At 37.3% G+C, this 27,968-nt stretch overlaps 3 protein-coding genes across 7 annotated transcripts in view; 2 read left to right on the top strand and 1 right to left on the bottom strand.

The window, feature by feature from the left end:
• marchf8 (membrane-associated ring finger (C3HC4) 8) overlaps nt 1–12,961 on the top strand; it is a 125,421-nt gene extending 112,460 nt beyond the window's left edge. For 3 of the 4 annotated variants that reach the window (XM_067385865.1, XM_067385868.1, XM_067385866.1), the window contains exons 6-7: nt 1,691–1,826; nt 10,027–12,960. In XM_067385865.1, coding sequence (XP_067241966.1) covers nt 1,691–1,826; nt 10,027–10,331 — 441 coding nt within the window. In that variant the 3' untranslated portion in view covers nt 10,332–12,960. Of the gene's footprint in view, nt 1–1,690; nt 1,827–10,026 lie in introns of all 4 variants that reach the window. The other variant, XM_067385869.1, reaches the window with a different exon arrangement.
• A 2,913-nt stretch (nt 12,962–15,874) lies between these two features.
• Nucleotides 15,875–18,614, bottom strand: LOC137020399 (uncharacterized). The gene is made up of 4 exons (XM_067385872.1): nt 18,482–18,614; nt 17,526–17,660; nt 17,130–17,345; nt 15,875–16,850 (listed from the first exon to the last, which is right to left on the bottom strand). Exons 1-4 carry the CDS (start codon nt 18,591–18,593, stop codon nt 16,690–16,692), a joined length of 624 nt encoding a protein of 207 aa, XP_067241973.1. The 5' UTR covers nt 18,594–18,614; the 3' UTR covers nt 15,875–16,689.
• Nucleotides 18,520–27,730, top strand: vdac2 (voltage-dependent anion channel 2). 2 transcript variants are annotated; one of them, XM_067385871.1, is made up of 10 exons: nt 18,524–18,659; nt 19,835–19,924; nt 20,994–21,065; nt 21,158–21,207; nt 21,413–21,565; nt 21,671–21,723; nt 23,853–24,080; nt 25,264–25,414; nt 26,202–26,259; nt 26,612–27,730. In XM_067385871.1, the coding sequence occupies exons 3-10, from the start codon at nt 20,999–21,001 to the stop codon at nt 26,701–26,703; spliced, it is 852 nt and encodes a 283-aa protein (XP_067241972.1). In that variant the 5' UTR covers nt 18,524–18,659; nt 19,835–19,924; nt 20,994–20,998; the 3' UTR covers nt 26,704–27,730. The 2 variants fall into 2 exon arrangements, with proteins under 2 accessions (XP_067241971.1, XP_067241972.1); XM_067385870.1 differs by lacking the exon at nt 19,835–19,924 and having other exon boundaries at nt 18,520–18,659.
• The last annotated feature ends 238 nt before the right edge of the window (nt 27,731–27,968 follow it).

Here is a 27,968-nt window from a genome sequence, read left to right on the forward strand (position 1 = left end):
TTCATTGTTTTTTTTTTTGTTTTGTTTTTTTATTAAAAAACGAAAAAGAAGCAGTTGAAAGAATGATACACTGATTCTTGCGTCTCATTTACTTGTTCCTGGGTCTGTGCATCAGGTGCAGTTTTGTCTTATTTTCAGAACCTGTTATTGGGTTGCCATGTGATAAATTATTAAAAACTAAAATAGCTAAGGTTTAACTTCTAGACGAAGTTGAACATTTCAGCCGTTCTCGGTTTGAAAGACTCTAAGGTATGTCCGTTGTCAACATGCTGTCTGCTCTTTTAATAATCTCCTTTTTATAATGTCAAAATGTTTTATGACTATGCGTAGACAAAAAGGGTCCCATGTAACTGACATGCTTATATAATAATTTGCCTTTGACTATAGCATGGCCAAAAGTGTGTGCACAATAAAACGCCACACCCATATGTGCTTGAGGGATTCATTTCAAAACCATAGGCATTACAAGGGAGTTTGTCCTCCCCTTCATGTCACATTGGCAGTCACTGAGCTATTTGGTACTTCCCATTCTGCTGAAAATGTTTGTCTAAAGATTGAATGATGATATGCTTGATTTTATACGCCTGTTAGCAGTGTTGCTGAAATAGTCAAACACATTAATTAGGGATAGACATTTATTCACCCTAATAGGTTTCAAAACCTCTATGATGTTCTTTCTTCTGTAGAATTCTTAATTTATTTATTTATTTATTTAATTTGCCATTTAAATGGAAGTCAGTGGTCACCAAAACTGTGGTTACCAACATTCTTCAAAATACAGGATTTTGGGTGAACTATGCCTTTAAACAGGCATTTAACCATGTAATTTATATCTGTGTATAAATTGGGGATGAACTTAAACTGGTTTAACTGGTAGTTCTATTTTTACATTTCAGCAGAATTATTGCACTTCCACATAAGCACAAATCAAGAGAATGTCGACTCGCATGGTTTATTTGACATTATCTAGTTTCCTGATGTATTATATATAATGCTGTATATCCAACCCACATGTTTGCCAATGTTTTCAGATTATCAATGTTTTTTTCTCCGAGCAGAGAGAGTGCGTGTACATGGTTGCCAGGTTGGGAGGATAAATTAAACCCTGGACAGAAAATGTATCCATTTAAGAGAAAAGCTCTGTTTGAGGGATTTAAGCTCTTGACATCTGGCAACCGCAGATAAACATGTGGAGTCTTGTTAACAATACTTGATATCACAAACGTCGAATCAAAATGAAACATTTTCAGGATAAATAACCAGCGGGCAAATTTCGCAGACAATTATGCTTGCTTAATTGAGAAAAGCGGAAATCGTGATCACTATTAAAATATGATTTATCATGCAGCCCTAACTGTGAATTTAATTGGATTAAATGTGTACTACAGTTTAAATAAACACAAATTAATTGATTTTTCTCTGTTAATATAGTGTTATTCTGGTGAATGTGAAAATTTTAAATGGATTCTGTGTCATAGCTTGACGTAGAGACCTGCACTGAGATCACTCTCTCTAAGACACATGAAATATTCATTGAGCAGAAAGGCCAGGTCACCGATTTTGTTTGTACTGCACTCTAAACAATATAGACTATTATATTGATTATAGTCATCAAAGTCCTTCTTTTACAACAACAATTAAAGATTTAATGTGTTATTTTTGTATGTCTTTTTAATATCTGTGTCTGCAGTGGGAGAAGCTTCAGATGACCGCCAGCGAGAGGAGGAAGATCATGTGCTCGGTCACTTTTCACGTCATCGCCATCACATGTGTCGTCTGGTCGCTCTACGTCCTCATTGACCGCACGGCAGAGGAGATCAAACAAGGTTAGCCTCGCCCACCCCTTCACCAGCCAGTTTAGCACTACCTCCACCACTTCTTCATCCAGCACTGTCTGCCTGCTTCCCAACAGCCCCATCCCCCTCCGTTCCATACAGCTGTCCTTACGTTCCCCCCGGATTTTTCTATTGCTTATGGAACGATCACATTCCTCTGACTGACAGCTGTTTGTTGTACCCAGTGATGCATATCTTGATGTATTCATTACCTACATGCAGATTATTTATCCTTTCTTTGAGATACAGGTAATGCAATATGAGTGTCTCATTTGAAAGATATGTGAGCTGGTGCGCTCATAGTCTCATTGTCACATTCACAGACAGAGCACAGTTTGTTCACTGATTGTCTAATACATATTAGGATCCTTGTATACGACAAAAACGGGCAACATTTTTATGCATTTTGGCCATTCATTTACACGACAACATCATTTTGGTGACTGAAAATGGGTTTCAAAGTGCAAGTTTTTGAAAATGATACTGTAATTGTCTCCGTGTTAACTACAAAGACAAATTTGACACATTTTTTTTTATCGTTTTCGCGGATATGTGTAAACGTGGATCATTTCGACAACATTCTCGTCTGTATGTGGAAAAAAGCAAAGGAAAAACGTTTCTGTGTTTAGTACATTGTTGTCGTGTAAACACCCTCAGACACACAACTGAAAAACTCTGATTTTTAAAATTTCTGATTTCTGATTTCTTGCAGTATTTTAAGAGCAATACAGTACATTAAACACTTATAAATATGTGGTTGGTGAACAATACACGGATAATGTACACTTTAATATCCCGTTAGGCCACAGAAAAGTAAACTTTTTTCAAGTTTAAGTGCTATATGTACCAAGACACTTGTTCTTTGTAGTTAAATTGTACTTGTTTAACAAAAGTGGCTGTACATCGTAGATTAAAAAAACATATAGTAATGGGTCAAAGGACTAAGCTAAGATGGCAGATGTAGTATGTTCAAGTACAATTTTAATACTATACACCTACATAATAAAAAACACATTTCTTCAGGAGTTCTAATACAGTGTACATTATTTTAGATGCAACAAGTGTTCCTGATTAACCAATCACTGGATTTTCCAAAGTTTGCCAGATTAGTGGCATCAAGTCTTTGAAAGATATTTGTCTGAGACACTTAGTAGCAGGTAAACTGGATTTCTGCCAGCAAAAATCTATAATCTGCTTTGTTTTCTACATTTTTCTGTTATTGTGATAGTCTCAGATTTAACTGCTGCTAAAGGACCAGACACCAAACCGACATCAAAGAAGTAGCCGTGACGAAAGCCGACATTGCAAAGACTACAGCCAATGAGCAACTAGCATGTACGTTATATGCTTGAGGAAAAAACTCTCCATACCAGCAGATGGCAGTAGTCTGTATTTTGGCATCCTAAAAGAGAAACTGGAAGAGTTAGGACTGCGGATATTCAAAAGCGAAACAAAACCTGATCCAGCCAGTCAGCCGGAAAGCCGCTGATGGTGGTCGTAGTTCAATTATCAAGATAACAATAATGATAACTGATATTAGCTTCCACACCACTGGGTGATAATGTTTTGTATATTATAAGTACATGCCACTATTATGTTGTTTGCCACTTGAAATGCTTAAGATCTTTAAAGTTGGGTGGATTCTGTTTGGCTGTCAAATGTTTTTAACATTCTCCAGCTGAAGAAAAAAACGTGAAATTGATTACAGAGATATTGTTTCTCTGTGTTGTTATTGTTGTAGTTGTGGTATAGGCTTCCCTATTCTCATAGAATTAGAATGATTATTAAAACTTTATAGTTATAACTATCATTCTTGGTGTGAACGTGCCTTAAAGGGTTAGTATATCCAAAAATTAAATTTCTGTCATATGTACTCACCCTCATGTCGTCCCAAACCCGTAAGGTCTTCGTTCATCTTCAGAACACAAATTAAGATATTTTTGAGGAAATCTGAGGGTTTCAGAACCACACATAGGCAGCAACGTCATTGCACATTTTGAGGTCCAAAAAGGTACTAAAGACATTGTTAAAATAGTCAATGTTATGAAGCGACGAGAATACTTTTTGTGCACAAAAACAATGTTGATGTCAGTAACTATGTCTTTTAATACCTTTCTGGACCTCAAAAGGTGCAATGACATTGCTGCCTACGTGTGATTCAGAAACCCTCGGGTTTCATCAAAAATATCTTAATTTGTGTTCCGAAGATGAACATGGGACGACATGAAGGTGAGTAATTAATGACAGAAATGTAATTTTTGGGTGAACTAACTCTTTAAGCTACGTGGAGACTAGTACATTAATGGTGGAGTTGATTTACTCACAGATCATCTATCAAACTCCACTGAATCGATACCATTAGGGATCTGCGGATCGCAGGGGCCGGATGTGTTCAGAAAATATGACGGCAATGGATTTTATTTCCATATTGGATTTGAGCTGGGGTGCAAGTGTGTGCTTGACTAAAACACGCCAATCCTTTTTCCGCTCTCTGGGTGAGTTTTAGCACTGACCTCGACTCGTACGCTGATGGGTGTCTGACAGCAGGCACTTTACTGATTTGCTCCTAACATTAAGAGCCCATTCACACGCGCCTCATTGTACAAGAACTGTAGCTCTGAGGGAGATCTTTGATCACTGTTACCATGGTTACACATTGACTTTTCTTCATCTTGCATGGTAAGGCTTGAGCAGAGTCAGAGGCCTGTCAAGCGCAGTGCATGCACACACCTGAATGTTTCCTCGTGTCCATTTCTCATCTCTTGTCATTCGTAACCAGCAGTTATCTTAAAGGGTTAGTTCACCTGAAAATGTAAAATTATCCCATGATTTACTCACCCTCAAGCCATCCCAGTTGTATATGACTATCTTCTTTCAGACGAACACAGTCAGAGTTATATTAAAATATATTCTGGCTCTTCCAAGCTTGATAACGGTAGTGAAGGGGGGCGAGATTTTGAAGCCCAGCAAAGCGAAGGGTTTTTGTAAGAAAAATATCCATATTTAAAACTTTATAAACTATAATAACTAGCTTCCGGCAGACGGCTGTTCGCATTGATTTACGCCAAGAGTAACCGAAGGACGTGACAAAGGATGTAGGGATAGTGTAAAGGTGATGATACACGGGGCAACTTTTTGAGCAATGTTGCTGGGCAGTGTTGCCATCAACGGGCAACCTGATGAGACACAAGGCAACTAATTAGGGCAACAGACAGTTGGCAGCAACTAATCAGAGAGGAGCAAATCTATTGCCAACCCAATAAATACTTTATTATAAACACTTGTTAGGCACTTTATTTCAACTTTTTAAATATTTTCTTCATTTTAATTAAAAATAAATGCTTTTCCGATCAGATTTTTGATAGGAAAAGGGAGTGTCAAAAGATCGTGTCAAAAGCTACATTCATGTGCCATACGCCCTACAGCCTACGCTACTACAGACGTTAAATGGGCCCTGTCTTTTTAGTATTTAACTGAAAACATTCGATAGCTTAATTACAGTTTACACGCATTACATTGGACAGTTGTTGGTATTTTAAGCAGTATATGAGGTAAATTCCCTGTTTTGGGTTGACACATGACAACTTACTAGCGTAAAAAGATATAAGTTCACACTCCTTTTCTCCGCTCCACTGCCGCTGAGAGGCCGCCATCTTGTTCGAATTTTTTTCTGAAATCTCCGAACCAATAACGTGATCGGCTGCTAACTGATTGGAGGATCTCAAAAAATTGCCCACGACCGATCTAACGTATCCAGATATATATTTGTTGCTCTTTCTCAGTGGGACAGTGCCCAAGCAACATTGCTCGGCAACATTGCTCAAAAAATTGCCCCGTGTATCATCACCCTAAGCTTAGACGCCCCTCACGGTTTAATCAAATAGGGCTGGCCAACAAACTCAGGATTCTCTTCTCTTATATCGAAATCCTTAAAATTCTCGTTTTGGACTACTAATTCGTGAACAGTGTTTTTTGTCCTCTGTGCTTCCGCATTTGTCAATACGTCTTTTGTCTGGTTAGAGGTTACTTTTTCACTGTAAATCGATGTATACAGCCAATTTTTAGTTTATAAAGTTTTAAATATGGATATTTTTCATAGAAAAAAAACCATCGCTTTGCTTCACAAGGCCTTTATTAACCCCCTAGAGCCGTTTGGATTAATATTATGATGGATGCACTTTTTTGGGCTTCTCACACCCCCTTTAAATATAACTCTGATTGTGTTCATCTGAAAGAAGATCAGTCATATATACCTAGGATGGCTTGAGAGTGAGTAAATCGTTGGATAATTTTAATTTTTGGGTGCACTAACCCTTTAAGATATGATTCCCACCCTCCTGCACCCCTGACCCTCCACCCCTATCAGTGGCTTCTCCTTTTGCCAATAGTCAAATAGTAACAAACTCTTTTTAACCATGCAGCGGGGAGAATACCAGGTAAACGCTTTTACATTTACCATTTTTTTTTTCTCCTAACTATTTCCTCTAACTGTAATTATTTCTTTGAAGGTCCTCTCTTCCTCCCCCAGCTACATCAGCCATCTCTAGCATCAATGCTAGTCGCAGCCTGAATAAAGGCAATAATACTTCACAGTGAGAACGTGCTCTGAACGCAGTGTGCATGGCTGCCCCTTACCGTCAGTTGTGAATATGCTGGACAAAGGCAATTTCAGGCTTGATGGCCACTTATCACAGCCTGACCACTTTTTTTCTTTCTTAAATCTATTTTCTGGATATATTCAGGCACAAAAAGATTAAAGAAAAAGCAATTGTTCATGACTGGAAAGGTAATGCGTTGAACAAAGAGGCGAGCGCTGCATTTTAATGGACTGTGGTGTGTTTTTATCGAATTTGAAACTGACGTAAATCTGTATCGACCTGATCTCCTCTGATATTACTCAGGCTAATGTGTAGTTGTCAGTGTAATGAATGAGATGGACCAATCAAACTGGTCCTTTGTATATAATTATGTATATTGCAATATACAAGAAAAGGCCACTTCTATCAGCAAAAAAAGCATGCAGGTTTGCAAAAATGCAAAAGACTGTCCCGTAAGTACGGCACTAACCTCATTCTTTGCCTTCTGCCTTTGATAATCATGTCAGGTGGACTAAAGCTGCACCCCGGCTTGACTTACGGAGCCTCCGAAAGCAGTACAGTATTCTTTGTCCAAGGCCTTGTGCTTGAACAGAGCGTAGCATTTAGAGATGTACTTGTAGCACATGGCAGTTCCCTCACACTTGATCTTTCCTGACATTTCGAAATGCTCTATTCCAGACAGGAAAGCAACTGTAAACAACTCAAAGGTTGGCTGAATTTATTTCCAATGAAGATGGACTGAGACACACATGAAATGTCTTTGCTGCTGGTCTCACTTCCTCAGCCATTTGTAATGATTTTGTTAAAATGGTCAAGGGTGAAAGCATAGCCCTGTCTCCATTGCGGGCTCTTTAGAAGCTTGGGTGGGATATCAGGACTCCAGCCGCCTGTCTTTGCATCCCTGCTCCTGTGTTTGCCCCAGTGTTGTGCTTAACGCATATTTTAGATCTTGTGTTGTATTCCAGAATCACTTCATATGCACATAGTGTTAATACAGTATTGCTGTAGGGCAATGTATTACTGCAATCTTGCTTTAGGATTGTTGCATATGGGTCAACGACATCAGGATCTTTTTTTTTTTTGGTCCAGGGCAGGTCTATTAATTTATTCAAAAATACATAAAATGCAATTCATACATGCTACTGCCTGAATACACCTCTTCTATGATGGGGAAATATCAAGATGAAACGATTCTGAAAAAATTAAGAAAATACCTCATTAAAAGAATGGAAGTCTTGAAAAGAAAACTTAAAGTAAAAGGAAAGTAGTTTGACAATATAGTTTTTTTTCTTAGGAAAAAAAAGTTTCAACAAAAATGTAATTACTGCTTATTAATATTCGAAAAACCTTCTGTCCACCAAATCTTAGTCGTATGATGTGACCCAACCAAATTCATATGGTGCAATTAACAAGTAATATAAAACAAGAAATTATCGTATAGAGGAATGTGTCATGGTCAGCAAGTTCCTTAAAATATCAGATAATATGATCTTTTTTGACACGGCAAGGTTTTAAAATATGTTGTGTGTCTCTTAATGACAGAAACATAATGATATTAATGATTAATTCATAATATTTGTAAATATACTTTTATATTTATTGGATGGATGGATGGATGGATGGATGGATGGATGGATGGATGGATGGATGGATGGATGGATGGATGGATTGGGGATGGATGGATTGGGGAATGGATAGGTTGATGGATGGATGAATGGATAGGTTGATGGATGGATGGATATGGATGATGAATGGATATAGATTATAGGTGGATAGATGGGGATGGATGGATATAGTTGGATATGGATGGATGGATGGATGGATGGATGGATGGATTTGGGGGATGGGTGGATGGATGGATGGATGGATGGATGGATGGATGGATTGGGGGATGGATAGGTTGATAGATGGATATGGATGATGGATGGATATAGATATATAGGTGGATGGATATAGTTGGATATGGATGGATGGAGGATATGGATGGATGGATGGATAGGTTGGTTGGTTGATTGATGGTTGGTTGGATGGATGGATATATAGGTGGATGGATAGATGGATATGGATGGATGGATATAGATATATAGATGGATATGGATGGATGATGGATGGATGGATGGATGGATGGATTTGGAGGATGGGTAGATGGATATAGATGGATGGATGGATGGATATAGTTAGATGGATATAGATATATGGATGGTTGGATGGATTGGGGGATGGATAGGTTGATAGATGGATATGGATGATGGATGGATATAGATATATAGGTGGATGGATATAGTTGGATATAGATGGATGGATGGATGGATGGATGGATGGATGGATGGATGGATGGATGGATGGATGGATTTGGGGGATGGATAGGTTGATTGATGGTTGGATGGATGGATGTGTAGGAGGATGGATAGATGGGGATGGATGGATGGATGGATGGATATAGATATATAGATGATAGATGGGGATTGATGATGGATGGATATAGTTAGATGGATATGGATGGATGATGGATGGATGGATGGATGGATTTGGGGGATGGGTAGATGGATATAGATGGATGGATGGATATAGTTAGATGGATATAGATATATGGATGGTTGGATGGATTGGGGGATGGATAGGTTGATAGATAAATATGGATGATGGATGGATATAGATATATAGGTGGATGGATATAGTTGGATATGGATGGATGGATGGATGGATGGATGGATGGATGGATGGATGGATGGATTTGGGGGATGGATAGGTTGATTGATGGTTGGATGGATGGATGTATAGGAGGATGGATAGATGGATATGGATGGATGGATGGATATAGATATATAGATGATAGATGGGGATTGATGATGGATGGATATGGATGGATGGATGGATGGATGGATGGATGGATGGATGGATGGATGGATGGATGGATTTGGGGGATGGGTAGATGGATATAGATGGATGGATGGATATAGTTAGATGGATATAGATATATGGATGGTTGGATGGATTGGGGGATGGATAGGTTGATAGATGGATATGGATGATGGATGATATAGATATATAGGTGGATGGATATAGTTGGATATAGATGGATGGATGGATGGATGGATGGATGGATTTGGGGGATGGATAGGTTGATTGATGGTTGGATGGATGGATGTATAGGAGGATGGATAGATGGATATGGATGGATGGATATAGATATATAGATGATAGATGGGGATTGATTGATTGATGGATGGATATAGTTAGATGGATATAGATATATGGATGGATGCATGGATGGATAAAGTTGGAGATGGATGGATGGATGGATGGATGGATGGATGGATAATGATATAGATAGATAGAATTTTGTCACTAAAACATTATAAGCTTTTTAAAATCATATGAAATCAACATGAATACAAAGAGAACTTGGAACATGTTTTGAATCCAAATTTTTCTTCTTTGTAATTGTAGACACTCTTATTTGTCATTGACCCTTATGTTTGATCCTTGAAACATAAACAGATGTTCATGTCACAATGCCAAATAAGCATTGAAATGTGTGTGACATGCAGTGATTGACTTTAACTACTTCCTCCCTTTCGTTTATCATACAGGAATATTGGAATGGCCTTTTTGGACCAAGCTGGTGGTGGTGGCCATAGGCTTCACGGGCGGACTGGTGTTCATGTACGTGCAATGCAAAGTCTACATCCAGTTGTGGAAGAGACTACGCGCCTACAACAGAGTAATATATGTGCAGAACCGCCCAGAGACCTGTAAAAAGAACGTTTTTGATAAGCCCTCCCTTCTGGAACCCAACTTGGAAAATAAAGAGGCGCTCGGGCCGGCGCAGTCGGACACAAACTCTTCCCAGTACACAGAGACAGAGGACTACAGTATGGAGATCCTGCACGTGTGATGGCTTGGCACCACATATTACCCCCACCCCCCCTTCTAGAGGACCGGCTGGGGCGTCGCATGCTCCGGGACACACGTGGATGCCACACGGCGCTGGGCACGAGGACTGAGACTGAGCTTGTTTCGTTGTTTAGATGTTATTTTCTCTTTGTTCGTTTGTCCGATCTGTCCCTGTAAGTTGTTGGCTAACCATAAAGAATCGGTGTGCGCTAGATCTCGGATCATTCCAACTACTGCCATTGTACTGCTGTCGTACAAGAGTTGAAATCCACCGTCGAGCCGTGTGTGTGTGTGGACGTGTCTGCGCTGGTTCTGATGGAGCCGATGCATATAAGCACTTTTTATTTCCCTGTCCTAAAGTCCCCTGTTTTAATAATATATTCAGCTCCTTTCTACGTGGATAAGACATTAAAACAAACTTGAAGTTTTGTGGGCGACATCTCCCATTTTATAGGTGCATTTGTATCTCCACAGACCCCTCGGATGGAACAAAAAAGGAATCTGAAGGAGCAATGAGGGAACATTTATGTACTGTTATGTATCATTCCACTTCTTTAGAAACATTCTGAAGTTAGTCATTGTGAAATTGACACGACCTAGGCTTTATTTTATATCGGCTGATTACTAAATAATACGGATCATCTAATTACAACATTTATCCTATGAAGGGCTAGATTTACTAAAGCGCGATGCTACAGTTCTTAGCATGTGCAAAAATGATCCCATACAGTGACTAGTCACTGGCTATGCTGCTGATTTTTGCATTTGCTGAAGACTTGACTGCATTAGTGAAAGACTTTAGTAAATCAGGCCTTAAAGTGTATGTTGCGAATGTAAAGAATTCAAATTTCTCCCTGAGGGGAAATTAACTTCATTGTAGCATCATGAATCAGTCATGATTTGTGTGTGTTTGTGTGAAAGAGATTTACCTTCATTATGAATTTTACCTGCGGGAAACTTGCAAGTTAAATAAATCCAAGTTTTCCGATTTAATTTCTCTCTCTTTTTTTTTTTTTCTTCAGAAAAATGATTATCAAAGATCTGCCCGCTTCTGGCATTCCTGCATTGATTTTAAATCGCAACTTGAATAACAGAAATGATGTTTCAGCAATGATGACTTGAACTATTTAGCAAGCGTTCTGCTTGTTTTCTTTGGTTTTAAAAACAATCATAGCATATTTCCCATAGGTGTAATTTCAGGTTTGTATTTATTCTGAATATTGTATAGCGTTTCAATGGCTTTAAATGTTGGAAAATAGCCATGTTAGTTTTGGCCTTCATTCTTAATTTTGATTGACATCCCCGTTGGCAATGATCATGTACATGGGCTGTGCTTCTTATAAACTCTATTGGAATGAATACTTTTTCATGATCTGATATGTTCACAAGGTACAGGATACTTCTGCCATCTAGAGCTACTGCACAGATAATGCACATTCAAAAATGTTTAACCTCTTCTGACTGGCTTTGTGCCGTTCGACCAATAAAAGATGCTCAATGTTCAGTTTGCTAATGCCATAGCTTTTGTATTCCTTATCTTTTTTTGAAACTCGTCGTCTTAAGTTGGGTCCGTCTGCGTGCGACCAAGCATATTCTTTGGATAACGTCACAATGTATGCACTACAACAATGAAATAATGCAACCCTGTCAGCTCTCATTTTACGTGAAAACACGTGGAATAAAACCACTGTCGTTGGGCTCGGCATTGCTTTTATGGTTTGCCAGGCCTCGTATGAATCCTTTCCAGCTCGGTTTAAATCCCCATAGCCTAGAGATATTTGACATTTCACTCAGTTTTATGGCAGATTTTAACCCAAGTTTTGTTTCATTTGATACAGCAAATTTGTAAAACAACGGGAGCTGGCTCCTTTTACTAGTTAATGAACACCTTAACAGATACACATTTTCCAGAATCTCTTTTTTTAGCACTGCACTGCATCATATTTTGATGGATGTGTTTTAAAGCGCAGTAATAGTCTTTTTTCTTTTTTTTTTTTGTTTCATGGCTCATCATAGAAGTGTTCAGTGCATCAAACTGCAGTGCATTACTACTGAATTGGCTTGAACATGAAAAACATGACTGTTTCTTGCATCTCCCTTATTTCTTGTAATTTTTCTCTAGTAGTAAATAGTTTCTCTAAGCATTTTTGAGGATTAAAAAAACAACCAAATAAAGGAAATGTAGAAGTTTTCACCAGCCTTGTGTTGTATAAAATGTTTTTTTGTTTTTTTAAATTACTGTAATAACGGTGATTAAAGATCTGAAAACTGCCTGGATATGTCGAAGATTATTTCCCATAGGAAAATTCAGTGAAATTCTCAGTTGGTCATTTATATGTGTTGTCAAGGCCTTTTATAAACACTGTGTCAAATAGATAACATCAGTGGATTTGATCAAGCATTTCACATTGTGGCTTTCTCAGTGGATAAATACTGGTTTTGTGAAACTGAAAAGGCTGTAATTTACATGTATAGTTTTGTATTTTATGTATGTTTCTCTTTTTTCTCCTCAGTATTACCACCTTTATCCGGATGATTTTAGTTTCTTCGCTGAGATATGAGTGACTACATTTGTGCTGTGTTTTTAAGGGAGACTGAGTGGAGCAATAAAAGAAATCTTAAACTAGCCAGTGTCGAACTACACAGTTTATTTGTAACTGACTCGTGAGTTTTGTTTTCTCTGTGAGATCTCAAGCTCTTACCTAATCCTTCCAGGGGGTTGAGTCATAAAATAAAGTGACTTATGCTAAATGTCCTTTTTTTTAAACCAGCCATTTAAGAAATCGGACAAACATGAAGCGTTAAATCCTCATTCACTGTGCATGAGCCATATGAGAGAGAAGATGGAAACTGGTCGACTGGATATAAGCCCAAGGGTCATTAGGTCATATGGGTCAAGCGGCTTCCATATATAATCCCATTAGCTCCATGTCTTTGTCTTTAGCTCCCCTTTGGCAGGAAACAGAAAACAGTACATTTAAAACACACACAATGAACTATTCAAATAAAATTTGGTGTGAAATCTTCATGAACATAATGTGCCTTATACCATAAAACTTTCAAATGGTCCCTCAACATTTTCAAAAGCACAAGAAGAGAATAAAAAAAATCATAAAATGGCCACTGAAAACTGACCTTACATCTAACCTCTCCAGCACTGATCTAAAAGCATCTGGACTCTGATATCATTATTATACACCCCCCAAAAAATTTAGGCCTAAATCTGAATTGCATATAAAATTTCCATCCACTTCGTATTACACATTTTAAACAAACTATTTATGTGATGCATATTTGTCAGTTAAACATAAATTAAATTTCTTTACTCAAAAAATGGCATACTTTATTAACTATCTACATCTTTTTGGTTATATTAAATAATTATATTTTCAGAATGCATTTATTCAAAGTGCTTAAAATGTGTGTAAATCTTGTGTGAAATCTTGTTTTATATGCAATTCAAACATAAATTGACCATAAATTTAGCCCTAATTTTCTTTTTGAGTCTCTAGAGATTGAAGTTGGCATGAAACGGAAGTTGTGATAGTCTTTTCTTCCTTATTGTGACGTATATCTGAGTGAAATTGCTTCTTGAACAAGAAAAAATGTAGGGTGGGACTTGATTGTGTCCATTGGGAATTGATTGGATGGTTGTGGTTTGCTATTTCTGTGATGTCATGTGAGTGACAGATTGTCCCGCCCTCGTGCCGAGACACGTCATCAGAGAACAGATGTCATTGCAAGAAGGAGGGGAACTTATTTTGATTCAAGATTACGAGGGCACAGGAATAAAATATATATATGTATATATATGCATGGACATATTTATAATAAATACTGCAATATTCCGTTAAAAAAAACAAGAACAAACCAAGAATTGTCCATTTTGAATTCAGGATGACTTTAAGATCTCTTTCCTGAGAACGAACTGGCCAAAATGGGTATAACCACTAAAAATATATTATCAGCACAGAGGCTGTAAAGAACATTTGATTGAACATTAACGTGTTTCAAGATATAAAGGCAATAAACCGATTAGAGTCTAACGAAGGTACACCATTAACATTTTTTTTTTTTTTTTTTACCTATCTTCATGTAGATAAAAAAAATCAAATAAAAATGTGGAGGACACCTTCCTCAGAAGCTCATGCTGTCATGTGATGTACTTCTGACCTCAGCTCCAGAGAACACAGCACAAATGGCAGCTCTCAAGGTCATAGCAGGGATGTCCTTTCTTCTGTCCTCAGAATCATCTGCAATTCAAAATGAGTCTGCCAACATCAAACAACAGTGCTGTATCAGCACTTAAGGCAAATGACTGGTATGAACAGGATGTTCAATGCTTTAATGAATCATGTTTTTTGTCCAGTCTGCTACTTCTACATTAGTAAATGTATCTTCAAATATAATGTGGTTTTTACAGTCCATGTTGAATCATATGGTTTGGTTGGTGTCAAAAGGGACAACTAAATTCCAAAGGAAATCACTCCCTCTATTGTGTGGACTTATGTTAAATACTTCGATTTACAGGAATTGCATGTCATCATAGGTCAGTTTAAATTGGTGCGAAATTATCATTTGCAGTTTAGAATTTTGTAAGGCCCTTTTTTATTATTTTTAATTTTTGTCTATAATAAATTCACATGGACTTCTAATCTTTAATGTGCAGTGTTTTGTAGAACTGAACATACAAACATGTTAACATTTTAAGAAATGTATTATCAGCTCAAAAGGGCACAGCCTGGATCAAATCCACTGATGTTATCAACTTTGAAGATGATTTTCAAAGAACCACTTAAAAATTTGTATAGGTAGCCTACAACTGATTTTATTACTGAAGGTTAAACTGACATAATGCCTAATGTGTATCTGTGTTCATATAGCCTAATTCAACAATAGGCTACTGATATTATCATAAATAATGTTGAAATTTCATTTCATTGACTACTTGTATCTTTTGTGAACGTAATATGCATCGTTTACATGAAGTAGAAGGTTAAAATTATTAAATGTGAAAAATCAGTTAAATGATTTTGCCTACATTAATGGTCATTTACTTTATGATAATGACCTCTGGAATCACACAAATGCACAAAAACAAAGTAGTAAATCATATAAATATAATGAAGGGAGATTTAATACCCTTCACAAAAAAACCTACCGTGGCAAAATGATAATTCACCTTCAAATCTTGAACCCCTTAAAAAAGTGTGAGATTATTAATAACTAGATGTAGCAAAATCGTGTGCAACAATTTTTTTTTAACATGAACAACCTTAGAGATGTTTTAGCAGCCCCAAGAGGCCAGTGTGTGCATTGCTTGTGAGTTATCAGGCGCTACAATCCAACTCCGTTAAAAGTAAAAAGACATTCAAACTCTTTGGAAACATATTTTTCCAGAAGTTTTGGGAGAGCAATTTACAAAATAACATATTGACATGTAATATAACTAAAGAACGCTACCTCATATCAGCTCAGGCAATGATTCAGTCATATTTTGCAAAAGAAAAACACTGAATAACATAAAATGTACCTTTTTTTGGCAATCAGATGTTTATTAAGGAAATTTAATAAAAAAAAAAGGGAAGATTAAAGTATACAACAAAAAGTATTAGTGGTTACTTATAAGAACTAAAACTGTGCACTTTGTAAACTGGATTCAATTTAATAAAGCTTGAAGCAAAATTCAAACAAAGCTACTGCGGTGCATGGCAGAGCATTGCTCTTGAATATCTTCTTGTGTTCACACTAATTTAAATTGTGAAAGGCTAGATCAATCGTTCTTCTTCTAAACTGATTAGAGCTAATTTGGTATTTATTTGTACTTGGGAAACTTTGCATGACTCCACAGTAACTTTTTATTGAATTTAGCCCTTGGGTCACATACAAAATTCACTAACACAATGTACTGTTATGCGATTATAATGTAGTATACTGAAATTTTATATATCATTAACATCCCAAGTTTGTCCATTTCATGACAATTGTCAATTCATTTTTAATACCATTCTGAAATAATAATCAACAGATTTTTTTTTTAGAAATAAGCTAAGTAGTCATATTACTAATGATCTGAAACGTAACAGTGTGGTGAAGCTTATGTTTGTGCTCTAGATAGCAAATTAGAAGTTTCAGTAAAACCTCAAAACAGTCTACGATCACAGCAACTCTACATTCAAATGCGTGCCTGAATGCCATTAGCATTGTGGCTTGAAGTACACATCTCTCATGGCCAAATTCTGGAAGAGACACTGAACCTGAAAGCCAAAACTTTCAGAGGAAGGTTTAATCTCATCAAAACTGAAATTAACTGTTAAAATTCGGAAAGCACAGACAAATGGCCACAAGTGATACAAAGCTCACACGGCTGCATTAAAAACCGGCACTAAAACAAAAAATTTAGGGAGTCCAGTGTGAAGCTTTGTCAAGTCTTCATTCTTCTGAAAAGACCGTGTTTGCTTGCAGACATCTTCCATCCTCTTAATGTCATCCATGGTTAGGTCTGTCTGGCATTCTGCATCTGCACACAATATAGAGCAGTAGGGAGAGGGGTTAGTTATTCAAATTACTCTCCATGTTAATAATGATGTCAATTGTTGTCCATTTCTAATTCTTAGTACAAAGTTTCAAGTTATCTGGTACAATTTATTTGCAGACTCATTTTACACACCCAGCCGAGTTCATAGAGAATGATATTATCTGTTATGTAAGCCTAATTCAAAGTTTACATGTATTATTTGTTGTAAGAATCCTGTGCGCCTTATACAAATACAGGCAACACCTAATATAATTACTTTACCTTGTTGATAATGTAACATCTCTAACTTGATCTTTTGCTCTGGGTTCTCAGGGGACTCATGGAGATCCAGTAAGACCTCTGCAGCTTCTTCCTTCACCTTAATCCTCTCCGTTCGTTTACGCGATGCTTTTGACTTGGGCTTACGTTTCTGATGACCGAGCTTAACTGTAGGAACCCAGTCTACAGACTCAACCTCATTTAGTGCGCTAGGGCAGCCTAAAGAGAACAACACCGCAGCAATAAGTCTGCCTCCTGCCATGACTTGGTAGTTAACTTTGCTAATGTTTCATATTTCTGTTCAGATACAGGGGTAAAAACTCAAACAAAGAAACTTTAACTTTACAAAGTACGGAAAAACTAACTTTATATAAACATAGCATATGTAAGTTAACTTACCTTTGACAAAGTGATCGCTGCACACACGAGCATTAGCCGACTCCGCTCCACTCGACCGCAGATACAGGTTTTCAAGCCACTTTTTCCTACGTTTTTCAGTCAGTTTCTTCCATTGTTCCCCCCTGTGAGCAACAACTTTTGGTACACGATAAAAGCTCTTCGTGGTCTCTCGGTTTGACCGATTTGTGCATCCATTAACGACGCAAATCATGGGCATTTTGAGTTACTTGTAGCGAAGTTACTTCCTGCCCTCCAGCTACATTTCGCGCCACAGCAATGACGTCATGTGCAAACAACCTATCCACGTGTGTCGTAAAGACTAGAAGGGAAACAGCAACGGCCACTGCGCATGCGCACATAAATATTGCGCCATTGTATTTATTATGTAACGCATTGTATTTATTATGTAATACAGGTGTAGACGTTAATAAAAAATAATCTGATAAGTAGCAAATTAATTTATTATTCTTTTATCGTGAGACTTGCTGTATCCCTTCTAGCCACCACCATGATTTTCACTAAACGGCAATATGTTCTCTATTTTAAATAAATAGCTTATATGTTATGCTAAATAGCATAATCAGAATCAGAATTGTAACTCCATGTAGATCAGCAATCATTTCCATTTAAATGAAGCACGCATTCTTTTTTTTTTTTAACCTTCGTTGAAACGAAAAGCCAGAAACCGTGTTGTTGTTACTAAAACTATTAAAAAAAATTCTTTCACAAAATATAAACATTAGATTTTATTAAAAAAAAAAAAAAAAAAAAAAAAAAGATTTTGTATTACATTTTAAATCGAACAAAATGTCTGAACTAACTGAAATAAGTTTAAGTTGAAGAACTACAGTTAATAAAACTGACATGAAATAAATCTAATTCAAAATATTAATAATATAGTTTCCCTTATATGTCATCAAAAACAAGCAAGGCGACATCTCTTTTTTGGCATTTACCGTCAGGCACCGACGGGGCAGCCTGGGGTCCTTGAGCAGGAGGCTGTCGGCACGGGTGTGTAACATTACAGTCTCCTTCAGTTCGCCCTCCAACTGGCCAGACCCTCCACATTGGTTCAGCGCTGGGATTAACTTCAGCAGGCGTACTTGAATAACCTCACTCCACTCTTTTTGACAGGTAAGTCAGCGAGAGAAGCAGGAATCATATGTAACGGTCATTTCAGCTTTGGAGTCGTTAATTCGCATGCTTTCTACTTAGTGCTAGCGCATTAGCTCGCGTTAGCTGAATCACTCAGACTCTCGGCCTGTTCTAATGTCACAGCCAGAGAGAGACAGCAGCAGCCCAGAGCCTGAGATCAGCCATAGCGTGACATGAACACGAGTCAGCAGCTTTACAGCCTAATATATAGTGTAGCTTTAATAGACAGCTCGCGGGATCCGCGGCGGGCTTCCGCAGACTGCCATGAGTGCAGCAGCCTCGCAGTACTAGAGCCGCATGACCGGTGTCAAACAGAGATTTTTTGGTGTTTTTATTTCTGTTCTGCTTTAGATTTAACCATAGCTCGTGCTGTACATTTGTCTTATTTCGTTTTAAGTGTAGGGCATGAGCACCAGCACCCATGCTGGTTTCCTGCGGCTAGTAAAAATGGGGAAGGAGATCCACAATTAACCTTGCCCTTACTTTGCCCTTTATAATAAAGCAGTTCTCAAACCCCAGCTGAATTTATTATTAATCGATAAGATTCCTGATCCTATTTTTTTTTTTTTTTTTTTTTGGCTTTACGTTATAACGTTAGACTATTATGGGATTGTTTCAGTGGTTCATGAGCAACTGTAATTCACTACTTCCTGAAGAGAAAGACATAGAAAACCCCTGTCACGTCTACAGGACTAGCCATTCCTACTTAATGACCTGTATGATAAAGGTCACAGTGATTCATTATAATATGAGTAAATGATGTGCTCTATTTGGAAATGTAATTTTATTGTATTTCCAAATCCTAATACTGGTTGTCTCAGCATTATTTACACTACTTGAAGGGCAAAACAATATTGCATTCCAATATTACTCCAACATTTTGGTTGTATATTTTCCATTTTCTGATAGATTTGTTGGCTAGTGTTAAAGGGGGTTTGGGCACTTTTCAGTTTGGCCAGCCTGAGAGACTGGATAAGACCAGATTGGTCAATCAGGGGAAATAGATGCCATGAATTCAAAATGATCAATTCTTATTTTTAATTTTTATGCAATATTGTATTATTATTTTAAATGATTTATCCATATACATCATTATTTTTTTTAAATTCATGTAACCTCATCATCTTTAAAATAACTTCCCCTCCCTCTTGCAGTGACATCTCTTCTCTTCTCTGATGACGTGTTTACTGGCATGAGGGCGGGACAAGCTGTCACTCACATGACATCACAGCAATAGCAATCCTGTACTTTTTTTGAGAAGCCGTTTCACTCTGATATATATCACAATAGGGAAGAGAACTATCGCAACTTATATTTCTTTCTGACTTTAATTTTTATAATGTGACGTCACATCATATTGCAATGACTGAGGAGATTTTTAATGTGACTTATTCTAAGAAAGAAAAGAGAGTTCAAAATTCATGTAATCGAATCATGTGACGTCTGCATAATTGAGCATTTTGAGTTCTGATCTTTTATTTTTTAATTCCATTTTTTTTTTTTTTTTTTACGTCTGTTTTCATACTGCATCGTGATTGGTCTATTAAGTGGAATTCCATGATGAATTGATCTCTTTGCATATATTCAACCATTTAGACCAGAGACGTCTAAACCTGCTCCTGGAGGGCCACTGTCCTGCAGAGTTTAGCTCCAACTTGCCTCAACACACCTGCCTAGAAGTCTAGGAAGTCTGCTCTGATTAGCTGGTTCAGGTGTGTTTAATTGGGGTTGGAGCTAAAGTGGCCCTCCAGGAGCAGGATTGGACACCCCTGATTTAGACACGGCCTTTACACTGTACAGCTACTGTATGTTGTTCCTCATACACAGCCAACAAAAAAACAAACATTTGAACATTTGTTTTATGCAGTCCTTAAACCAAAAATTAAAGCCTAAGCTTGCTGTTTTTTTTAGCTGTCTCCACCTCTCACCTCTGTTCACATAATTGCTTCTTATTCTGACTTGCAGACATGTTTCACACTGGTAGGTTAGTGTGGAGTGTATCAGTGCGTCACTTCCCAACTCAGTGACTCAGCTTGGGTGTGTCTTGCTGTCAGGTCAGATTAGCTTGAGTAAAGCCGCTGCATTCAGGCTGGGTCATTTATCAAACTGACATGACACTGTCTCACTATGATTAGCCATGGAATGCTAGAGATACGTAGACCACCCGAAACGTCTCAATTTTATTTTGAATGGCTCAGATCAATTGTAACCATTTAGATTCTGGTCTGCTTCTGCTGTAGTCTGGACAGCTGTATTAGTATGATGTTCTACTAATTAACCCGCTAATTATTCCTACATGCTTTTTTTTAATAGATAAAATGGCCGTTCCCCCAACATACGCTGATCTTGGCAAGTCTGCCAAAGACATCTTCAACAAAGGATATGGTAACGTCTTTAATGATCCACTTCTCCATGTAGAATTACTGTTAGTTTTCTTTTCCTATTCTAATTGTTTCCTTTGGTTTATTTTCTGAAAGGATTTGGTATGGTGAAGCTCGATGTCAAGACAAAATCAGCCAGTGGAGTGGTGAGACTTTTATTTTCATTAAATATGTAACCTCTGCTTATGTCACTTCCTGTGTGTTTAACACATTAGTTAGTTCCATATACACGTAGCCTATTCCTTATGTTGGCACTTAACACATTTGCAAATCCACTATGAATTATTTAATAAAACAAAATGCCTTCTCCTTGAATATTATCTGAAATATTTCTCTTTCCTGTCTCTTTAGGAATTTAAGACCTCTGGTTCCTCCAACACTGATACCAGCAAAGTGGTGGGCAGCCTGGAAACCAAATACAAGAGATCTGAGTATGGTTTGACCTTCACAGAGAAGTGGAATACTGACAACACCCTGGGCACAGAGATCACCATTGAAGACCAGGTCTGAATGTGGTTTCAATCATTGAATGGTGACCGATCATGGTGCAGTTGTTTTAGCATGAAGAATAATTTTGTAATTTTGTCACTTTTTTTTTTTTCTTTCCAGATTGCAAAGGGATTGAAGCTGACCTTTGACACAACCTTCTCACCAAACACAGGGTAAATTATTCCTTTTCTCCACTGGCTCTAACAGAAAAGCTTTTGAATTTCTCTGTGCACATGTGTAGTTGAGTCAGGGGAGACGCAATGTCTCTCATGGGGGACTGTAACTCAATACTGTACTGAGCAATTCAAGTGTCGCCATGTGACAAGTTAGTTGTGTTTTGTTGTGCATTGATGCATATCTCAAGGTTACTTTCACACAAGCTGTACAACACAGTCCTCGTGTTCTGAGAACTGTAAATCGGTCAGGAGAGTGGCACCTGTCTGGTGTCGTTGGGGTCTGATCTCAGATGACAGTCACGCTGACATGGCCTTTACTGATGTATAGGCTCATGTAGCTCACGACGGGCTTTGGATCGTGTAGCAGAGGAGTGAAGAGCAGTGTGTGTCTATGAGCAAGATCTGTTGATTACATTGTTCAAGAGTTTAGGATATATATACACACGTGTGTGAGAAATATCCTTGCAGTTTAAAATAACTGTTTTCTATTTGAATATATTTTTAAAATAATTTATTTCGATGATGTCAAAGCCAGAAATGATTTGGACATCATTCTAATATGCTGACTTGGTGATCAAGACACATTTCTTATTAATTTGTAAAAAAGGTTGTGCTGCTTAAAGCGATTTCTGAGAAATATTCGGACTGAGCACCACAACACACTTGTAGCCAATCAGCAGTAGGGGGCATAAACACCCATGATGGTGGAGGAGAGAGATTTGAAAAAAGACTGTAGAAAGAGAGATGGCTGAGAGACATTACAAAAGAGAAAAGATCAGAGGAAAAATTACTGGAAAAAGAAGGGTTTTGATCAGGCAAGAACTTCAGGACCCGCATTAATATTAGAACAGCTTTCCAGCGCTGGAGAGAGTATCTTTGGTTTTGCTATGTTTCACAGAACCAAGATATGCTGCTGTTGTAATGTTAGATATAGTATCAGGACAGTTTTGAGCGTCAATGCTTAGCTGGAGCTGGTGTGCTGCTGGCGACGAACAACCAACTCTTGCTTGTTGTATGTATGTTCCTTGTGTGCCGTTCCTCTTCTTCACTTTATCGTGAAGTATCATTTTGCTTTGTTTTAGCTATGATACAGACAGCCACCCTTGCATTGTGTGCTTGTTCCTTTTGCGTGTGGAGCAATGAAAGGTTGATTTCAAATATCAGCAGTTTGTCAGAAATCACTTACTACTGCGTTAAATATTTTTGTGGATACCGTGATTTATTTATTTATTTATTTTCAGGATTCTTTGAATAGAAAGTTCAAAAGAACAGAATTTTTTTGAAGTAGCAATTTTTGTAACATTATAAATGTATTTACTGTCACATTTGATCAATTTAATGCGTCCTTGAATAAAAGTGTTCATTTCTTTCCAAAAAAAAAAAAAAAAAAATCCTAAATTTTGAATGGTAGTGTATTTCACTGCACTGCTGTATGCTCTGTTTTATCGTGCAGACAATGCAAAATTGACTTTTTTGCTAGCCTTATTATAAGCTGTGACTTGAGCTTTAAGTTGTTTATAAATGGTGCAGTGAATGAAATAATATGACCAAGACTTGACTTTGTCCTTCACTATGGTATCTGCATCTGTCCTTTGGATTGTGTCTTGAAATCAGTTATGTATTGGATCATGATGAAAGCTAATTATTTTACATTTTAGGCCTAAATAGATGATTTATGATGCAGTGGTCCCAAACAATATTTGAACACCGAAAAATGTATGAATAATAAAGTATCACACCATGTGGCATTTATTTTTTTTTAAGAGAAAGTGAGTAAGCACACTTTTCAAACTAAATATTCACAAAAGCGTTGGTATGGTATCTAAATATTCACAAAAGTTTGGTATGGTATCTAAAGCAATGAAATTGATATTTTAAGTGTGGTTTGATTATCCAAGTGCTTTCCGAGAGAACTACGTGATTATTTCAGAGTCATTTGTTAAACAAATGTATCACTTGTTTGATGGGAAAGAATTAACAATGTAAACAGTTTATATTTCTGCACATCAGAATTTTGGTTTATTGCTAGTCAAAAGACAATTAATCCATATGTTTAAAAAACATCTTATAAACAAATGTAATTCCTCCAGATAGGATGCTAAATTGTTATTTTCCTTCATGAACAGAAAAAAGAGTGGAAAAGTCAAGACTGCATACAAGCGTGAGTACGTCAACCTGGGTTGTGATGTTGACTTCGACTTTGCCGGCCCAACCATTCACGGCGCTGCAGTGGTGGGCTATGAGGGATGGCTCGCTGGTTACCAGATGTCCTTCGACACTGCCAAGTCCAAGATGACCCAGAACAACTTTGCTGTAGGTTATAAAACGGGAGACTTCCAGCTGCACACTAATGTGTAAGTCCTGAAGCGTCACTACATCATTCTAAGTGCATGTGACTGGGACCTGGTTTATTTTAGTGGAGGGAAGTGTTGATATAATGAGAAATTATGTACAGCTGGCTTTGACGTCAAGAATTTTACTATACGTTTTCCCTGGAGTGAAACATTGATTTTCTATAAATATTCCAGGCCATTGACAACCTGGACATTCATTTATTATTATTCATTTATTCATGTAAAAATATAAAATATTGTAAAAAGTAATGTTAAAGTCAATATACATATTTTTTGTTTGTTCTCGTCTCTGAAATATTTCATGTCTAGAAATTACTCTTTGTGAGTTCAATCTCAAATTACAAGAAAAGCCCTTTGTAGAAGTATCCTGGGTTGATGTGCATTTATAAAAGTATTTATTTATTGAAATTTGTGGTTAAACAACTGTATGCAGCTGACTACCTGACGAAGTTATTTTAGCTTTACCAATTAATAGACACTGAACTTCCTTGAAAATAAATGCCAGTACAGAGCTACAACAACCATAATGAAATGACCCTTCATAAAAGATAATGCTTAACAATGAACTCTGTTAGAGAGCTACATATGGCAATTTATTTGTTAAATAAAATACCTTACTCGCCGATTGAGTAATAAAAACGCCATCTCCTCTTCACTTTTATATCATTTCAAATTCCACCGTTCTCATAATCTCTGAAAAGCCAAGCCAATGTTGATTCTTGTTTTATTACGAACTCTGTCGTGTTCTCTTTTTCCAGCAGACTCTCCTCTGTTTGGCATTTTTGTAAAAATGGGTGATTTCCCCAAAGTTTTGAGATTTTAGCTGTTCCATGTCAACCTTTCTCACTCATTGAAACAACTAACCTATGCCATTCCCACACCATACACACATCAAAGAAGCCAGAGCAACTTTTCTGTATTTACAGATATGACAAGAGACACACTGGCGAGTGACATTTGTATGCAATTTCAGACGAAATTGCATCCCGACAGGTTTAAAATATAAATGATAGGCTTACTATAGTGAATCAGGCTAAGACAAAACATATTTTTTAAGGTTTGATGATGACTCAATTAGATTGTTAATTTTGAAGGGGAAAAAAAGTTACATAGTGTACCTTTTTAAGGACAGTATTTTTTAACCTTGTCTTAATGATTCATTAATTTTTTTCTGTCCCTCCAGTAATGATGGCTCAGAGTTTGGTGGCTCCATCTACCAGAAAGTGAGTGATAAACTGGAGACAGCGGTGAATCTGGCCTGGACAGCAGGAAACAACAGCACGCGCTTCGGCATTGCTGCCAAGTATCAGCTGGACAAAGACGCCTCCATCAGTGTGAGTAAACTTGCATTGCTTTTACAGAAATCACAAGTTGGGACACCTGTTTCTGCATCTAAACGTCATTTCTAAATGTACTTTTCTCCATAAATAGAAAAGGGTGTAGTGAATATTGATTCACTAATGCGTTCTGATGGTCTCAAATGACTCTTCTTATTCATAATTATTAATGCATTATTATTAATCTGCACTGTCCTTTATGCCATGAAAATGTGCCTTTACACTGCAAATAAATGTATACGGGAACCTCAGGATAAATTTAAGAGCTAAGGCCAAAAAGGCTTGAGTAAGCATTATTTTACAGCATCTTACAAAACTAAGCAGTGTTTTGCATAATTTCCTCTATATTTAAAGGAAATGGGTGTATATACACAGGAATTACAGTTAGAGGACATGATGTGTTGCACTCTAAATTTGTTGATCAGTAGTTCTCATTCCCATTCAAAGATGTTGATTGATAGTGACAAAGCTTAATGCTGCTGTGATGCAAAAAAAGAAATCCCCAGAGCCGCCACAACCTCTGATTTCCATTGGCAGAACAGACATATTTTAGTACAGCTTTTATATCGATTCTTCACACAGAATTTGGCATCGACCCACTGCCATAGATTTGTGCCCGTTTATGAGGCGCTTGAAGATTCCCACTGCTAATAAAAGTACAGCTTTTGTTTAAGAGGCTGGAACTCAGGCTCCTCATGAACATGTTTGTGATTTGAATGTTACATTTGGCTTTGCATGTGCACACTGTTTTCAGAAATGAGTAATTGTTCTCTCATTTCAACAGGCTAAAGTGAATAACACCAGCCTTGTTGGTGTTGGTTATACTCAGACTCTGAGACCAGGTACAGTCTTGCGTTTCCTCTTATTATATATGCATATTAATTTTTTATATATATATATATATATATATATATATATATATATATATATATATATATATATATATATATATATATATATATATATATATATATATATATATATATATATATAATCCTTTATTTTGTATCTCACAAAAGTTTATAGTTGGTATCTGTCCACCCACAAAATATGATTGACTTTGGAGACTGATAATAATACTTGAAACATGAAACGTCAGATTTTAATAATACTGTTTTGATGTAGACTTCTGCATTTATGTGGTAAAGATGCTGTGTAAAAGGTCCAGTGATTAAATCTGTGGTGGTTTTTCAGGTATCAAGTTGACTCTGTCGGCCATGGTTGATGGAAAGAGCATCAATTCCGGTGGCCACAAGCTGGGCTTGGGCCTGGAGCTGGAGGCCTAAACCTGCTCCTGCTTAACATCAGGGACAAGGGAATATCAGAGAAATCTGGCCTTAAATCTAACTCCATCAGCAACCAGCAGGGGGATTCGGGATGGGATGTGTGCAAAAGCTCATCAAATGTCATGGTGTTTCTTTTTATCCCCTCCTGGTCCAAATGCCCTTTGTATTTGTTTGTAGTTGTTCTCTTACAGACATTCAGCTACAAATTAAGTTTTTCATCTGTCTCCAGCACTGCCGCAGTAATTAAACTCTCTGGAACTGAGGGCATCTGTGGCTTCCTGTTGTGTTCATTTCTCAGTTAGACGGTGGTGGGTTTGTGACAAAACTGTCTCTGATTTCATCATTTGTATTGTATCTGATATTCCTTAGTCGTCTGAATGCGACTCAAGCAACTACTTAACTCGATATTAAAGGTTATACCTGCTATTATTTAAATACTGTTAAACCGTTTTCTTCTTTCCATGCACGCAAGGACGAGCTTAAGCAGTTTACTTTTCCTTCAGCAGCCATCCAGAGTAATCATTATACATGAAGTCTGCCCTTGAACTTAGCAGTTTTTGGGTAGCCTAATAGGGAGATGAACGCTGGTGCTCCTAGCTGGCATGGCTGGCCTTTTGTTTTCATTTGCAGCACAGAGACGACTATCCGTAGTTCACCGTGAAGGTGGAACAGGTGGTTTGAGTTCAGTACTTTTTGCTCCCGGTGTTGCATTATGATCCTGATTCCCTGAGGCCATGCTTTCACAATACCTCAGAGGTCCTTATGTGTATGTTTGAACTTTTCAATAAACTATTTAAACAAATCTATGATACAGGTCTTATTGATTACAAAGCAGATGAGTTTTCATACATAAACTCGAGCTCAGAAATGTGTTAGCAAACCAAAAATGGGCCTGCCGGTCTGTTCCGACAGGATTGTGGACGTGCAGTAGGGGGAAAAAAGGTGGCAAGTGTCCACAACCCTATTGGAAGTCTAATTAACAGGGTTATTCACTTTTAAATGGTAGAATAAAAGCCTCTTGTATTGATTTTATGTTCAGTCAAATTCTTCAGTATTTGGGCAGAAATTAATGTTACTTTGGTTTAAAAAACAAAACATGGTACCACTGCTTGTTTTGTTTTTAATGATTGTTTCAATCCTAAGTGGTCTTTAAGTTTTCACATCTGATATTCTCCACCCATTTGAATTGACCTATTGAAGTTTAAAAGGGTACATAATTTGATTAAAATGGATGTTTGTAGTCATTAAAAGTGAAATGTCAGCTG

This window comes from Chanodichthys erythropterus, chromosome 5 (genome assembly GCF_024489055.1).
Source record: "Chanodichthys erythropterus isolate Z2021 chromosome 5, ASM2448905v1, whole genome shotgun sequence".
Lineage (NCBI taxonomy): Eukaryota > Metazoa > Chordata > Actinopteri > Cypriniformes > Xenocyprididae > Chanodichthys > Chanodichthys erythropterus.